General features: G+C 35.8%; 1 protein-coding gene across 4 annotated transcripts in view; it reads right to left on the reverse strand.

Moving 5' to 3' along the window:
- RAB3GAP1 (RAB3 GTPase activating protein catalytic subunit 1) overlaps positions 1-17,163 on the reverse strand; it is a 150,698-nt gene that overhangs the window by 38,028 nt on the left and 95,507 nt on the right. For all 4 annotated transcript variants that reach the window (XM_060016892.1, XM_060016891.1, XM_060016890.1 and 1 more), the window contains exons 18-19: positions 11,138-11,275; positions 7,196-7,423 (exon numbers count right to left, since the gene is read on the reverse strand). In XM_060016892.1, coding sequence (XP_059872875.1) covers positions 7,196-7,423; positions 11,138-11,275 — 366 coding nt within the window. The remainder of the gene's footprint in view (positions 1-7,195; positions 7,424-11,137; positions 11,276-17,163) is intronic.

Below are 17,163 nucleotides of genomic sequence, written 5' to 3' on the forward strand. Positions count from 1 at the left end.
TGAATTAGATTTCTTCCTCCCACTCCATCCCCCTTTCAGTGTAGATGTTATTTGTTTGAAATACAGCTAGTTTATCTCAGCTTGCTTTCAGTCTTAGGTTATTTCCCCTCTTTCTATTCTTCTTGATTTAAGTTTTGAATGTAGACCATTACATTTTTCCAGAGTCAAATGTATACAGAAAGCACACTCTTTTCTAAGTGTAACCCCTGCCCCCCATATTCCTCCCACTCTATCTTTCCCTCCCCCTCCAAACCTTCTGGGTAACTAATTTCAGTGTTTTCTGGTTTATCCTTACTGAGTGTCTTTTTGTAAACATAAATAGATATGTTTTCTTAATGGACGCCCCCCCCCGTTTTTTTAAACACAAAATGAAGCTATACTCTTATACTTTATTTTTATACTCGTTTATACTTTACTATACTCCTTGATACTCTTTTATACTTTACTTTTATACACTTTTAATACTTCTCTCTTAAAAACATATCCTAGAAGCTGATTTCTATCAGTTAATAAAGGTTTTTCTCCTTTTTTCTTTTTTTTTTTAAACCGCTACATAGTACTCAGTTATGTAGATGAACCACAGTTTATTCCACAAAGCTCCTAAGTTTGGGCATGTAGATAGTTTCCAGTATTTTGTAATTACAAGTAATGCAGCAATGAATAACTTAATGCATCTGTATTTTTGTTCTGTTGAAAATATTAGGGTAAATTCCTAGAAATGGGATTGCTTCTAGGTTAAAGGGTAAATGCATATGTAAATTTTGTTAAATACTGCCAAATTCCCCTCCACAGGGGCTTGGACCATCTAGCCTCTTACCAGTACTGTATGAGAGGGCCTGGTGCCTCATGGTCTCACTATTTATCAAGCTTTTGAATTTTTGCCAATCTGATTGTGAGAAATGGTTATCTCAGTACAGTTTTAATTTGCATTTCTCTTATCATGAATGAAGTTGAACATCTTTTGATAGGTTTAAGGGTAATTATCCTTTTCATGGTGAGTTCTCTACTCATATCTCCTGACCATTTTTCTATAGTATTTGGCCCTTTATCTGCAATACATATTCTCCCAGTTTACAAATATTTCTCTCAGTTTATCATGTCTTTTGAATTTACTTTTCTTTTTGTCATGCAAGAGTTTTTTTTTTTAAACAAATTCTATCAATCATATTTTTAACTGCATCTCAGTTTTGACTCCTTTCTCTAAATTCAGGTTACAGAGGGATTCACCCATGTTTTCTTCTAGTGCTCCTACAGCTTCATCTTCAGTCCATTCTTGTCTATGGTATATGACAGAGAACTAATTTATCTTTTTCCAAAAGGTTATTGTTATCTCAAGACCATTTATTAAAAAGGCCATCTATACCCCAGTGATTGAGATGCCATCTTCATCATATACTAGATTTCCACATGTAGTTATGGACTTTTCCATTCTGTTTCACTGAGCTATTTATGCGCCAGTATCACATTATTTAAATAGTGAGGCTTTGTACTGTGCTTTAAAATCTGGTTGGGTTAGTTGCCACCCTTTCCCTCCCTTCCCTCATAGCTCTTTCTTTTCAACCTGTTCTTAGCTATTCCTGCCTGTGCTTTTGAAACAACAATTCATCCACTTAAAGTGTACAATTCAGTGGTTTTAGGTATATTTACAGAGTTGTACAACCAAAAACCACAATCAATTTTATAACATTTTCAGCACCCCAAAAAGAAATCCATTAACGTCTACTCTCCAAACCCCTGAGTGCTAACTTGCATTTTTATTTCTCCATATGAACTTTAGTACCAACTTGTCTGGCTCCATAATAAAGCCTTTTAGTGTTTTTATTGGGATTGCACTAAATTTATAAATTGATTTAGGTAGAACTGACCTTAATGATATTGAGACTTCCTAACCAGGAACAAGGGTTATCTTTCTATTTGTTCAACTGTGTTTTTCAGGAGTGTTTTGTTTTCTTTATTCAGATTTCAAGGATTTCTTGTTAAAGTTTATTCCCAAGTATTTTAATGGCTTTTTTTCTTCTTATAGTGAAAAGATAATGACATTTACATCTTCAGAATAGCTATTATTTGTGTACATGAGTGCTACTAGTTGTATATTAACTTTATATCCTGCTACCTTGCTGAATTCTTTTGCTTGAATTAGTTTTAACAATGATTCTTTAGATTTTTTCCAGTATACTGCCACATAATCTGCAAAGTTTTTTTCTTTTTAGCTCCTATGCCTCTGCTTCATAATGATACAATTTTCTTAGACTTGTTAATCCAGTCAATTATACTGTATAAACAGAGTTCCAAATAATCACCCTTGCATTCAATCAACATGTGTTATTTTCTTAAAGAGATAATAGAGTCTGTTCACTTAGCATTTTTGCATTCAATTTCTTATTACTGGTCTGTAACTTTTTTTTTGTATGCTGTCTCTATCAGGTTTAGGTACATTGTTATAGTTACTTCATAAAAAGACTCTGGAAAATTTCCTTCAATTACTATGCATTGAAACAATTTGTGCAGCAGTGGAACTACATGGTCTCTCTATTCCCCTGTGAAACCATCTAGGCCTGGTGCTTTTTTACAGGGTTATTCCTTGATAACTGTCTCTATTTCTTCTTTGGAAACTGGTCTGTTTATATATACTTTGTCTTTACTGGGGTCAGTTTTGGTATACTGCATTTTCCTAAAAAATCATCCATTTCATCTCAGTTTTCAAATTTTCAGTATGTTTAAAAAAATACTTCCTCTGAATCAATAGTCATTTGCCCTTTTCATCATTTATTTTGCATATGCATGTTTTCCCTTTCTTTTGTGATTAAGGTAGCTAACGGCTTATCTACTTTGATTTTTTTTTAAACCAGATTAATTTGATCTGTTTTTCTGTTCTCTACCTCACTGTTATCTGCATTTTATCTTTATGACTACCCTTCCTTAATTTTCATCTGGTTTTACTTTGTTGTTCTTTTTCTAGGTTTTTGAGTTAGGAATTTATTAATCCAATAATTTTCATTCTTTTGCTTTTTTAAATAATTTTTTTAATAAATTTATTTTATTATTTATTTATTTTTGGCTACATTGGGTCTTCGTTGCTGTGCGTGGGATTTCTCTAGTTGCAGCGTACAGGCTTCTCATTGTGGTGGCTTCTCTTGTTGCGGAGCACAGGCTCTAGGTGCACGGGCTTCAGTAATTGTGGCTCGCGGGCTCTAGAGCGCAGGCTCAGTAGTTGTGGCGCAGACTTAGTTGCTCCGCAGCATGTGGGATCTTCCCGGACCAGAGATTGAACCCGTGTCCCCTGCACCAGCAGGCGGATTCTTAACCACTGCACCACCTCTTTTGCTTTTTCTTGATGTAGGTATTTAGGGCTATGGATTTTCCTTTGATCGCTTCTTAAATATATCCTATAGGCTCTGTTAGGCAGTATTTTCATCATCATTATTTTTCAGGAATTCTATAGTTCCTCTTTGTATTTCCCCTTTCACCTAAGTGCTGTTTAAATTTCCAGTTGGAAGGCCTAGGGTTTTAAATTTTTAATTACTAGTTTTATTGCAGAGATCAGAGTATTGGTCTTATTGCCACTATGAAACCCACTGATGTTTTCTTTGTGCCCTAACATACTATCAGTTTTTTGTTTTTGTTTCTTTATATAAATTTTTTTTTCTTTCTTGGGGGCGCTGCATTGGGTCTTCGTTGCTGTGCACGGGCTTTCTCTAGTTGCAGTGAGCAGGGGCTACTCTTTGTTGTGGTGCATAGGCTTCTCACTGAGGTGGCTTCTCTTGTAGCGGAGCATGGGCTCTAGGTGCACGGGCTTCAGTTGTTGTGGCCCACGGGCTCAGTAGTTGTGGCTCGCGGGCTCTAGAGCTCAGGCTCAGTAGTTGTGGCGCACGGGCTTAGTTGCTCCGCGGCATGTGGTATCTTCCCAGACCAGGGCTTGAACCTGTGTCCCTTGCATTGGCAGGTGGATTCTTAACCACTGCGCCACCAGGGAAGTCCCTACTATCAGTTTTTGTGAATGTTCCATGTGTGCTTGAAAAGAAAGTACAGTTTCTATTATCAAGGTATAGTGTTTGAGATACATCTAAAAGATCAACCTTATTATCTTGTTTAGATCTTTTCTTAGTTTTGTTTACCTGTCTTGTATTGAGTGTGTTAAAAGTCCTGTTATTAGTGTGTTTTGATCTATTTCTTTTTGCATCTTCCATGGTTTCTGTTTTATACAAATGGTTACTGTGTTATCTAGTACATAAACATTAACAACTATATATCCTCATTGTGAAATATCACTTTTAGACTATAAAGCATCCTTGTGTATCTCATTTAATGCTTTTCTGCTTCAATTCTATTTTGTTTGGCATTAGGATTAAAACTCCTGCTTTCTTAATGTTTTCATTTACCTGGTAAATCTCTGTCCAGTTTACTTTGTAGCCTTTCTGAAGGCTACAGGTTTAGGTACATTGTTATAGTTACTTCATAAAAAGAATAACAGAATGCCTTGTTGACAGCAGAGCTGGGTTTTATATGACTATCTTACACTGTAATTACTCTGCATGTGATATGATTTTTATTATGTGTGTTACTCTATTTGGTGTGTGTTCTTTGCTTCTGAATAATTTTTCCATTGTACTTAAGAAGGTTTATATTTTTATTCTAGTATATAACCTTGTATTAATACCTTTTATGCTGCCCTTAATTCACTTATATCTTTTATCTATTTTATGAACTGGTCTGATAATTTTAAATGGTATCCTTTGCTTACCACTTATTATCTATGTAACAGTCAATGATTTCATTCTACTTTCCTCCTTCTCTCTTTTTCCATCCCAACTTTTATAGCTGCATTCTCTCTACTTTGCCCTAATATACAGTTTTTACATATTCTTCTTCTACCCATGTCCCCATCTAGTTTTAGTCTTAGCTCTAAAATTAAATAAATGAAATGCTCACCCATAAGCCCTTTGCCAAAATTTCCCTAGTCATCTCTTGGTTGGGTAAGTTCATCCTCCTGTACTATATTGTTCAATAAGGCAGCCACTAGCCAAATGCAGCCATTTAGAAATCCAGTTCCTATGTTATACAAGCCACATTTCAAGTGCTCATTAAAGCCACATATGGCCAGGGGCTACCATTTTGGACAGCATAGCTATAACCATTCTGAACACTGCAGGAAGTTCTATTGGACTGGGGCAGCTGTAGTGGACTCCTCAGGAAGGGCACACGTATACAGTTATTTGGGCAAAAACTCAGAGAAAACATTTTTTATAGCCTTTACTACCTGGACATCTTGGTGGAATGTAAAATCTTTAGTGTGTATTTTTTACTTATACTTCTTGAAAACTGCTCCACACTGCCCTGCTGTTGAGAAATCTGACAACTATCTCGTTCTCTTTCCCTTGTAAATTATTTTCATGTTTTTGCCTGCAGGGTCTGAGTTTCTTATTTTTGTTTTTTAAATATTTAAGGTCTAGTAGTATTACAGTGACATAATTTGGAGTTCACTACTCCTAGTCAACTTTCCCCTGTACCCAGTGAGCCCTTTCAATGTGTAAATTTGGGTTTTCTTTCATAACCAGAAAGTTTTTCTTAAATAGCAGTTTTAAGTATTAGTTCTGTTCTAGTGCTTTGATTTTTCTGCTTCAAGGACTCTGATAAAATGAGTATTATTCCTACTTTTCCTATCTTTCATTTTTACTATTTTCTCCCCAGTCCCTTTACTCCTTTATCTCATTTTCTTTCTCTTGGCTGTTTTGCTGCTTTTCCTCAATGCCTTTTATTAAATTTAAATATGAACCTATTCTTCTGTGGGTGCCATGTAATTTAGTCTTTGTTTTTGATATGGTTGTCTTTTTCTTATACTTCTGTCCTGAGTTAAATCAACAGTAGTTTCATTTCTTTGTGGGGTTTTGGATTCATTTGTGCTCTTGTTTTTAGTATTTCTAATTAAACATGATTTTTCATATCCCCCATGCTTGTTTGAGAATATTTGACTCAGTGTGGACTGTTATGTTACAATTTTCTTCTGCTTTGTGGTCAGTTTTCTGGGAAATGTTTTTATTAGCTGAAATGATCCAATTTGTGCTTTCTGTTTTTTATAGTAGTTTTATATAGATGTGGTCTGCTGTTTACTATTATTGGTCATGTCACAGTTCAAAAGTGCCCTCTTCTGCATAATTTCTTTAATGGATGGCAGGAGATGAGGGAGGTTGATATGTCTTATTTCTCTTTCATTCCTACAGAATCTTTAATCTTCCCCTTGTTTCCTTCATTCCCATCAATGCTTTATCTCTAAGGGGTATATCATTCCTACTTATCTACCTGGTTCTTCCTAAGGCAGAGTCTCTCTGAATGTCCACTTCTGGTCCTGCTTACTGTCAAGCCACTTCCCTGTAGCCAGTGCTGTTAACTCTCAAGCCCTACCTGTGTTGAGTATTTTGACACTTAGTGTTAGGAGCAGTCTTTCTGGAGTGACTGGGCTGCATTTAAGTCTTCTGTATCCCTCAGCATTTCTTCTTAAGATTCCCTGTCCATACTCTCTACACCCGCAGGCTTACAACGGTGGGAAATCTACTGGAATCTGGCTTATTTCTCTACTTACTTAGTTAATTCAAAGATCACTGTAATCTCTAACTGTAGTAATGCTGACAGCATGGATTTCTGTACTCTACTTAATTTCATTGGGTTTTTTGGGAGTTGGGTGGGTGGAAGGGTATGTGGGACAACTTGATATCAGGTGGCTGCCAATATTCTCCAGAACTCCAATGTTTTTTTAATAATTGCACAGTAGTCTACTAAATGATATATCATAATTTATTAAACAAAGCCTTATTTTTGGAAATGTTGGCTGTTATCTACTTTTTCACTATGAAACTTTTTGAACATCATTCTTGAACACTGATCTTTATGTATCTCTCATTATTCCTTTAATACATTTTTTTGGCAGTAGAACTGCTAAGTCAAAAGACATGATCATTTTTAAGGCTTTTGACATATGCTGTGAGATGGTCCAATGGTAAACATTCTATGTAAAATATGCATGTCTTATCCTTTGGACTACCTGTAACCAGTTCTAAAATCTTAAATGTGAATATTCAATATGTAAAAGGTTCATTACATTTCAATGCTTTGCTTCTCAAGTATGTCCAAAGCTTTCATATCTATCATAGATTTTAAAATACTAGAACAACAATTAGCAGTATACTCAAACATCAGTTACCTTTTCTGCTTCCCGTGTATCATCAAAGAGTCTCCTTTGCCTTCTAGCGGGAATTGGCTTAGCTGTTTCCCAGGCTTCTACCCACATATTGCTTGGAATCTTCATTCGGGCGCTCAGTTCTCCTTTCAGAACCATGTTGCCCTTTTCATCAATCACTTCCTCTTCAATGTAATCCCGGGGTGAGTACCACCTCACAAAATCTTCCAGAAAACAACCTGGATTAGCTGCCTAAAACAGACAAAAAATTCAGCAGAATCAAATAAAAATCAACAGTTATTGATAAACCTGTTTTCAAAAATCATACTTTCACTTTCACAAAAAGACCAATCTTTACAAAATCTGGTATGTGACTTGAGTTACAATGTCACCTTTAAATCAGGTCAGATGTTAAAGCACCAAAAGTACTTTATTTTTGCTGCCCCCATTTTAAAGAAAAAGAAAACGTTTTCATTTGATGAATTTGGAAATAAAAATTTGATGTAAAGTGAAAATAAATCTCACACTATAAGTTATATAAGTTAATTTAAAATTATAGTATAATAACTACTCAATACTTAGAAAAGTATCAATAAGCTCAAGTCAAGTAAATTAAATAATACACAATATGATCAGAATAATAACCCAATGATGGAAAAGTTCTGCTCTTTTTTTCCTCGATAAGTCAATACTGATACTGCAATAAATATCAGCTAACCTCAAAAATGTTCTATTCAACCATCAAATTCTCATGCTTTATATAACAAGTTACCATTACATAAACTGCTTTTGTGCCATTAAGGAATTGGAATTAAAATGTGCTTTTGTGCCACTAAGGAATTGGAATTAAAATCACTGTTTTTCAGGCTTCTGAAACCAAACTAATTAAAGTTTTATTTAGTGGATAATTCCATAGAATTAACAATGATGCATGCCAAAATCCTTTAAGTACTTCTACATTTAAGCCTGAAAAAAAAGGGAGAGGCTTTTACAGTGTTAGTGGTAAGGCATGGAGGTCTTTTTGCCAGTGCCCAGTAATATATTAGTAGAGTATTAAGGATGGGCATATATATCATCCCCTTAATATTCAAAAGATATGTGTACACATGTTAAACACATACCTTTTTGGTTGTAATTCTCTACCACAACATATTCATCCTGCTATGAGTACTATATTTAATTGCCTGAAACAGTAAGTGATGTAAGCATTACTAAAAAGTGTTAAGCATTATGGTCATTTTCTTTCTTTTTAAATTAAATTAACCTCACACCAAAATGAAAACCAACATGATGAGAATGGTTAGTCTTAAATTTGAAGAGCAAAACTACCAACTTCTCCTTATTGAGCTTACTGGCTGCCAGTATAATCATCCCCACCAATATTAGGAAATCCCCAAAGGGATGAGAAATCAGGAGGGTTCTTAACTGACAGCCAACAACATAAACTTCTAAGGGCTATAGCATCACAGCAACAAAAAACTGCTGTGAACTGCAATGGGTCAAGATTACTGCATGATTCAGGATTCATGTACTAAGACTGGATATTAACCAGGCAACACCACACCCTCATGAAAACATCTCAGGAAACTAGAGAGATAGGCCTTGAGTGAAGAGAATGAACCTGAAAAAGAAAACAAGACTGAACTCTTGTACTACAGAATGGGTTAAAGAAAGGCAGTTCACACCAGAATTCTTCCTTCTGGTTGTCTTTATTATACCAGACAGAACATAGCGCTACTAGGAGAGGCTCAAGACTCACTTCAGCTATGGCTGATCTTCTTTCTACTCTTACAGGTATATACTCCAAGGGCATGCTCGAGAACAGGCCCTGTCCTTCTGGAACTGTGCAGTGTAGGTGCCTCATGTACCTATCAGCATTTATGCAAAGCTCTGGGGACTCTCCCATGGCCCCTAATACCAAGTCATCCCTATACAAAAAGGGAAAGGCAACCATACCTATTTTAGCATGACTACGTATTTCCTTAAATATATTATCTGATTCCCACATATGGGCAGATGTGTAAGTTGGTTATTTGTCATATAATCTATTTTCTGGTTAAAACAATGTTATTGAAGAGATTTTTACATTACCCAGGTTAGTCCAAAAGAGTCTAACGAACCACAGTTTTGCTGAAGCACCGTGTTAAAGGAATTATATAGCACCTTGAGGAGCAAAGGTTTCTATGGGGAAAAGCTTTTACAGCTCCAATTTGGAATTTCCTCCTGTACATGCTTCTACAAGGACACTGCAGCAGAAGAGGGACAGATGAATATGAAGGCAGCTAAAGGTCAGGTAAAAAAAATAGCTGCTATGGAGGCCAGTACTTCCTACTGTGCACACACACCCTAAGCCAATTCCCTCCTCTAACTTTTTGATTTAACACATACCCTGAGAGCCAATTGGCTTCTCTTTATCCACTGTACCAACTATCTGCTTTAAAACACATCTCTTTTTCTTGCCTCACAGCAGAATAGAACTCAAAGATTTTCTGTATCTTTCTAATCTCTATGGAAAACATGCAGCTCTTGAGAGGTTTACTGAAGATTTCTTCTTTTAGGAAAGATGGGGGAAACAAGCAGGGAATAAAAAGACTCCCTTTTATTGTCACTCTCTGCTAGCAGGGAAGATGAAAGTAGCATAGGTTTTCACGGGGTGTTTATGTTGAAATATCAAACTCAGGCTGGCCTACCTAGCACAAAAACAGGACTGAGTAGGAGCTGTGGAATGAAAAAATGGAGGCCATCACAGGTAGCAGTAGGTTAAGGAAGAAAGTCTGGGCATGGGAGACAGTTCAGAGTATCAATAATAGGAAAAGGAAGCCCTGTGGCCCACTGAGCTACCCATTTTTTTTTCTTTTAATGTACATGGATTTGCCTCTGCTTTCAAAAATAAATGATCCAGAAAGACTTTCTTCATCACTTGGTTTTTAAATTAATAAGCTAAGTGTAACCATTCTCTGAATCCTTTGTGTTCTAGATACAGGCCTGTATCTAAGCCTAAAATATTCTTCTCCAGGTAGCAAATGCCTATTCATCCTAAACTGTGATGCTTCTGAAAATTTTTCCATGACCTCCACTCAGTACAGTCAGTCACCTTTTTGACCTTGCTCTCCTAAGAGAACTCATCACATAGTAATTATTTACATATCTCCTCCCACAACCTCAATAGACTGTAACTGAGGATAAACATTGTACTTCTTAATTACCTAATCACAGTGTCTGTCACAAAGCAGGTAACCAAAGGTTTGCTGAATGAAGCAGCCTATGTTAAATCCTAAGGATTTCTAAAAACCTTGCATTAAATTGACTGAACATACCTAAAGGAAGAAAACTTCCCAATCCTCATATAGAAATGATTCAGTTCTCAACTTCCAACCATTATTCAAAGATTATTCTTTTCAGACTTCCCTGGTGATGCAGTGGTTAAGAATCCGCCTGCCAATGCAGGGGACATGGGTTTGAGCCCTGGTCTGGGAAGATCCCACATGCTGCAGAGCAACTAAGCCCGGGCACCACAACTACTGAGCCTGCGCTCTAGAGCCCGCACGCCACAACTACTAAAGCCCACATGCCTAGAGCCCGTGCTCTGCCACAAGAGAAGCCACCGCAATGAGAAGCCCATGCACCACATCAAAGAGTAGCCCCCGCTCACAGCAACCAGAGAAAGCCCACATGTAGCAACGAAGACCCAACCAATGCAGCCAAAAATAAATAAAATAAATTTATTTTAAAAATATAGAATCATTTTTTTTAAAAAGATTGTTCTTTTCTTTTTTAAACTCAAGAAGCAAGTTTGACTATGACCTTTAGGGGATAGAGGTAGGGTGTTGTAACTACAAATGAAATTTAAACATTTAATAAAAAAAAAAGACATGCAGGCCTTTACACCACTTTACAGAGTGACTTTCACAGCTTCATCCCAGAATAGCTCAAAATAGACTCCCGAGCTCTGATAACGTGACCCACCTTAAAAGACTCCATATCTGAGAGCAGACAGGCACTCTGCATGCGTGCTCGGAGGTGAGCCCCTTCTGCCGATGTACCCAATTTAGCTAGAACCTCCGACTGCTCTTCTAGCAGATCTTCTGTCATAGGTGCTGGTTCCTGCGAAGCACAAAAGGACAAAGCTCGTGAATAGCTTTTTTTAGAGAAAGCAGAACTATAAAAATAGAACAAAGACAACAATTATTTCAGCTATAGCAGTCACAAGATATGTATTTAAAAAAATTCAGAGAACTTTGCAAGTTTTCTGGAACCTACATGAAAAAGTAACAAGAAGAATAAGTATGACTGTCAGTGCACTGCCCCCCACCCCGCCCCGCCAGCCAACAGATAAGATTTTCATGTTTCCTTGACCATAGCTAAGAGAGGAACTGGATGCACTGAACATCTTCCTGCCTATTAATGATAAAGAAATGAAGTCCTAAGATATTTTTATGAATGCCATTATTAGTTGCAACAAGGTTTTTATTATACCTAGTAAGAGAAGAAAACTGAAAAGAATTGAACCCCAAATAACTATATTTTATGTTGGAGGAGTAGCTTTGAGTTTATGTTCCAAACACATTCAAATTACCAATTCCCACAAGAAGTTGTTTTTTACTTTGGGGAATCAGAGACATTATATATTTTAATGGTAACCCCAAATAAAACAGCAGCTAAGGCAAATCTAAAGGAAAATACAACTGTAGAATCATTAAGAGAGAGACAGAAAACATTTCAAAACTGTTCAGGGGGGCTTAGGAAAGTTCTCTGAGAATTGATTCCATTAGATTTTATTTTTGAAATATGAAGAACTCAACAACCCAGAGACTAACCAAACAAATCTTGCCTGCTTTGTTGTTAAAGCCAGAAAAACATGAACTCCTTTATTCCTAAATAGGATAAGACCTAGCAGAAGTAAGTGTCTTGTCAATAAATAGATTCCTTCTAGATTTCAGGAGCTTACTATAAAAGCAAGTTTTCTTAGCCTCAGTACTACTGACAGTTTAGACTGGATACTGTCGTGGTGCCTGTTCTATGCATTGTAGGATGTTTAGCAGCATATCTCTGGCCTCTGCCCACTACTGCCTGTAGTACCACTCCACCTCATGACAATCAAAAATGTTTCCAGACCTTGCCAAATACCCCTGGGAGGCAAAACACACTCCCCAGTTGAGAACCACTTCCACAGAGATAAATAATTTTTGCAGATATCTGTCAGAAATAAAGTAGAAGCATGGTAAAGGTATGGCATTCAAAACACAGCAACAAACAAAAGAAAGTAACTTTTTTCTTATATCATTCTCATTTTTGAAACAAACCTACAAGGGCACTTACAAACAGTGCTGGAGAGAATATAAATCTTCCCAGACAACAATCTGGAAATCAATACATGGCAAGCATTTATGATCATGCCCTCTGACCCAAGAATTCCACTTCTAGAAATATCACTGTAGTATTATCTATAACAGTGTGAAAATTGGAAAGAATCTGAATGTACAATAACGGAAATGGTTTGATATAGGAAAAAATGGGGAGGAACTACTTTAACAGTTTATCTCTGGATTATGGAAATACGAGCTTTTGTTTTGCTTTCTCTACAATGAACATGCATCACTTTCAAAGTCTCACCCTGATACTTGGGGTTGAATAATAATTGGTAAGACAGTATGACAGACCGGTTAAGAGTTTGGGCTCTAGAAACAACATGCCTGTATTTGAATCCCAGCTGTATAACCTTGGGCAACTACTCCAGCTTTATGTGACTCACTGTTGTGAAGAATAGATCCTGGCACAAGCTCAATAAACACTTGCAATTAGAGACAAAATACTTAGGCTGTATTTTAAGTTTTTTACTCTACTTTCCCTATGATATCAAAATTCCTCAGATTCAAAAATAACATGAATCTCCAATGAAGCAGTATACTCAGGAGCAGAGGCCCTCATTATTTCCATTAAAAAGGAACTCCTTTTCATTGTCCTTTAGCCTCCTGAGGGAAGGGAGGAGATACTGAAAGGATACTGACTACCCCTCCCACCTGGGAACTCTGGCCAACTGTAAGTGAAAAACTTGATCAAGAGGAATACAAGCAGCAAAGAGCATGAGGGCCACACATTCTTATATGTACCATTTCTGAATATGCCCAAAGCTTTCTCATACACATGATCTCATCGCTAATCACTGAGAAGTCATCAGTGCATTTTACATGTGGTGAAACCGAATGCAGAGACAGCATCTTGCCCAACATCATCGAAGTGGCAAACTCTCAAGTGGCAAACTGAAGGGAGAATCTAGGACATCTATCTAACGCTGGCTTTGAGAACTATTAGTTTGGATCTAATCCACTACCTAAGAACTCCTGCTTTAACAGATTCTCTACAAATTTCTCTTCTAGCCCCTGCTCTAAAATGCTGAGAAAAATTTTTAAGCCTTTCCTAGCCATAAATTTTAGGTTGACCTAAGTCTACATGAAAGGAATAAGGGAGTATATTTAAATTCTTAGAAGTAGGACCTATATACAGTCTTATTATTTACTTTTTCTTTTTGGTGAAATGGCAATGGATTAACAGCATATTTTAAGCTAATTTCTAAAGTCTGAAATTATAATGGTTTCAACTGGGATCATTTTGAATTCCAAACATTTTCTATACGTACATATACAATGGTTATAATTCAAATAAGATTAACTTTAAAGAAAGTAAAACAGATTAAAAATTTGCCCCGATTTACCTAAAGGTAAGACAAAAATTAATTTCTAAATACATAAGATGCATGTTGAGAGAAAAGTAAGTTTAAATTATTCCAGACTTGGATTACAAATTTGAATGTGGAAACTAAAGCATCTGAAATAAATGAGGAAGACATAGCATTCTGAAGAAAAATAAAGCTTGAGCTTCCAGAACAACTTCCTCTGATTCTTCATTAACCCAATCAAACCAACATATATGCAACAAGTTCATTAAAAATAGGGAGTACTGTTAATTAAAACTTGGAAAAAGAAAGCACATAAAATATTAAACTTCACTGAACACTTACATGCCAATTATCTTTAAATATGATGTGTAATTTAACCCTGAACAACCCAAAGTAATACAAACTATTATTGGCTTTTAAAGTATTTAATATTTGTTTATTAAATAAATAAATAGGCAGGGTTTTCAAACTGAAGATACATTAGAACAAGACAGAAATACTTTCATTTTTTTCTTCTTGTCAACCACTGATCATATGACAAATTTTTAAACAGTATTTTTTGAAGTATAATCAACATACAGTAATTTAAAGGGTACATTTGTTAACTACATACCCATGAAGCAGTCACTACAATCAAGATAAAAAGCTTCCTTATGCCCATTTTTGGAAAGTCTATCAAAAAGTGAATAGATGAACTGTGCTATATCCACGCGGAGGAACACTACTAAGCAATAAAAATGAATGAACTACTGATACACACAACAACATATATGAATCTCAAAATAATTATGCTAAAAGAATTCACACACACAAAAACCATACTGTAATTACATAAAATTTATATAAAATTCTAGAAAATGCAAACTTTTTTTTAAGAGAGAAAAACAAGGCTCAGAAAGGAAACATAGCCTCTACTAGCAATACTAGCTAAAAATAAGGGTGGTGCCAGGCTACAAATCTAGCTCCGCTAGATTCCAACATCCCAGTCTATGCCACAAGACCTCAATACCAACTGCATGCACTCCAACAAAATTTGAAAAAATATACACTTGGTTTCTAGCATTAGAATAGTCTGTCCTAGTACTAACAGTTAGTGATGAAGTATCTAAAATATAATTACTTTTAAAATAATATAAAGAAGCAAAAAGATAAGGCCTGTCAAACAAACAAAACTAATGTCATAAATGACAGCCACCTGGCAAAGAAACAATGTAAGCATGGGAAAAAAAGTTAAGAGAATCCATGTTTAGAATTATCAAGCAATCATCCCAACATCCCACTGCACAATTATTACAACTGATCAACCCATCTCAAAATACGAAAACTGGTTAAAAAACCTTTAAGTCAATCCTTGCAGCCTGAGAAGCGATACTAGCCTCTTAGGTCTTATATAAGAAAAAGTCCTCAAAAGAATAATAGCCTAAAAAAAAAAAAGAATAATAGCCTAGAGTCTGTCATACAGAGTGAAGTAAGCCAGAAATACCATATATTAACGCATATATGTGGAATCTAGAAAAACAGTACAGATGAACCTATTCGTAGATGTAGAGAACAGACATGTGGACACGGCGGGGGGGTTGGGGGGAAGGGGAGGCTGGGACAAAATTGGGAGACTAGGTTTGACATATATACACTACCATGTGTAAAACAGCTAGCTAGTGGGAACCTGGTGTACAGCACAGGGAGCTCAGCTTGGTGCTCTGTGATGGCCTAGATGGGTGGGATGGGTTGAGGGGTGGGAGGGAGGTCCAAGAGGGAGGGGATATAGGTATACATATAGCTGATTCACTTCATTGTACAGCAGAAACTAACACAACATTGTAAAGCAATTTTACTCCAATTTTAAAAAAAAAAGAATAGCCAAAAATTGAGTACTTATTTTGGACTAGACATGGTATCATTCACTTATCATATTTAAAACTCACTATTTCATTTAGAACTCACAATTATCTTATGATTACCTCAATATGCAAGACAAACATTTGATAAAATACAATACCTGATCATGAAAAAAACTCTCAGAAACTAGGGATAGGAGAAAATTTCCTTCATATGATAAATGATACCTACACCAGATACACTCAAAGATTATCACATGCTTTCCTTCTGAGACTGGGAACAAGAGGAGGATGTCCACTGTTCAACACTGTACCTGAGGTCCTAGCCAGTACAATAGGAAATGAAGAAGAATTTAAAAATGTACAGGCCAGAAAATCAAAATTCAAATTGTCTATTAACAGATAACATGACTGTGTGTATAGAAAACTCCAAATATACTAGAAACAATAAGTGAATGTAATAAGGTTGTTAGATTCAAGGTCAATATACAATAATAAACTATTTCTACATATCAGGGAAAATGTTTTTAAATGAAATTTAAAAATACCATTCACAATATTTGAAAAATTACAAATATTATATTTTGACATAAATTTAATAAAAGATATGCAAAACCTCTACATTAAAAACTAAAAAACACTGATAAGGGAAAGTAAAGGGAACATTCAATAAAATGAAAGACATTTCATGGTCACGAGACTCAATATTGTTAAGATATCAATTCTCTCCAATGCAATGCAATGCTAATTCTAAATCTAATTTGATACAATATGAATTAAAATCCCAGCAGGATTATTTTATGTGTGGAAACTGACAAACAGTTTCCCAAATTTACATAAAAAGGAAAAGAAGAGTCAAGATAATCTTGAAGAACAAAGTTAGAAGATTTAAACTACAAGATAGAAAGATTTTTATAAAACTATAGTAATAAGGACAGTACATTACTGGCACAAGGATAAACAAAGAGACTAACAGAATAAATAGTCCAGAAAGAGACCAACACACATACAATCACTTGATTTACAACAAAGATGTCACTGCCACTCCGTGGGAAAAGGCAGGTCTTCTGAATAATGGTGTTGGAACACAACTGTACACCCTTACAGAAAAAAGAGAATCTTAATCTCTTCCACACACCAAACACAGTCAATTTGAGGTGGATCAAAAACATAAATGTGATAGGTAAAACCATAAAGCTTCCAGAAGAAAACACAAGAGAGTATCTCCAGGACCTTGGGGTAGTTAATTTCTTAACAGGAGACAAAAGCAGTATCCACATAAGAAAAATATTGGTAGATCAGACCTTATTAAAATTAAAAATGCCTATTCAACAAAAGGCATCATTAAGAAAGTGAACAGGCAAGCCACCAACTAGGAGAAATTATTTGTTATAGATAGACAGACAGACAGATACAGATATATACACCTCAGAACTCATATCCAGAATATATGAAGAATTCCTACAAAGCAATAGGGA

The sequence above is a fragment of the Delphinus delphis genome, chromosome 7 (genome assembly GCF_949987515.2).
Source record: "Delphinus delphis chromosome 7, mDelDel1.2, whole genome shotgun sequence".
Taxonomy (NCBI): domain Eukaryota; kingdom Metazoa; phylum Chordata; class Mammalia; order Artiodactyla; family Delphinidae; genus Delphinus; species Delphinus delphis.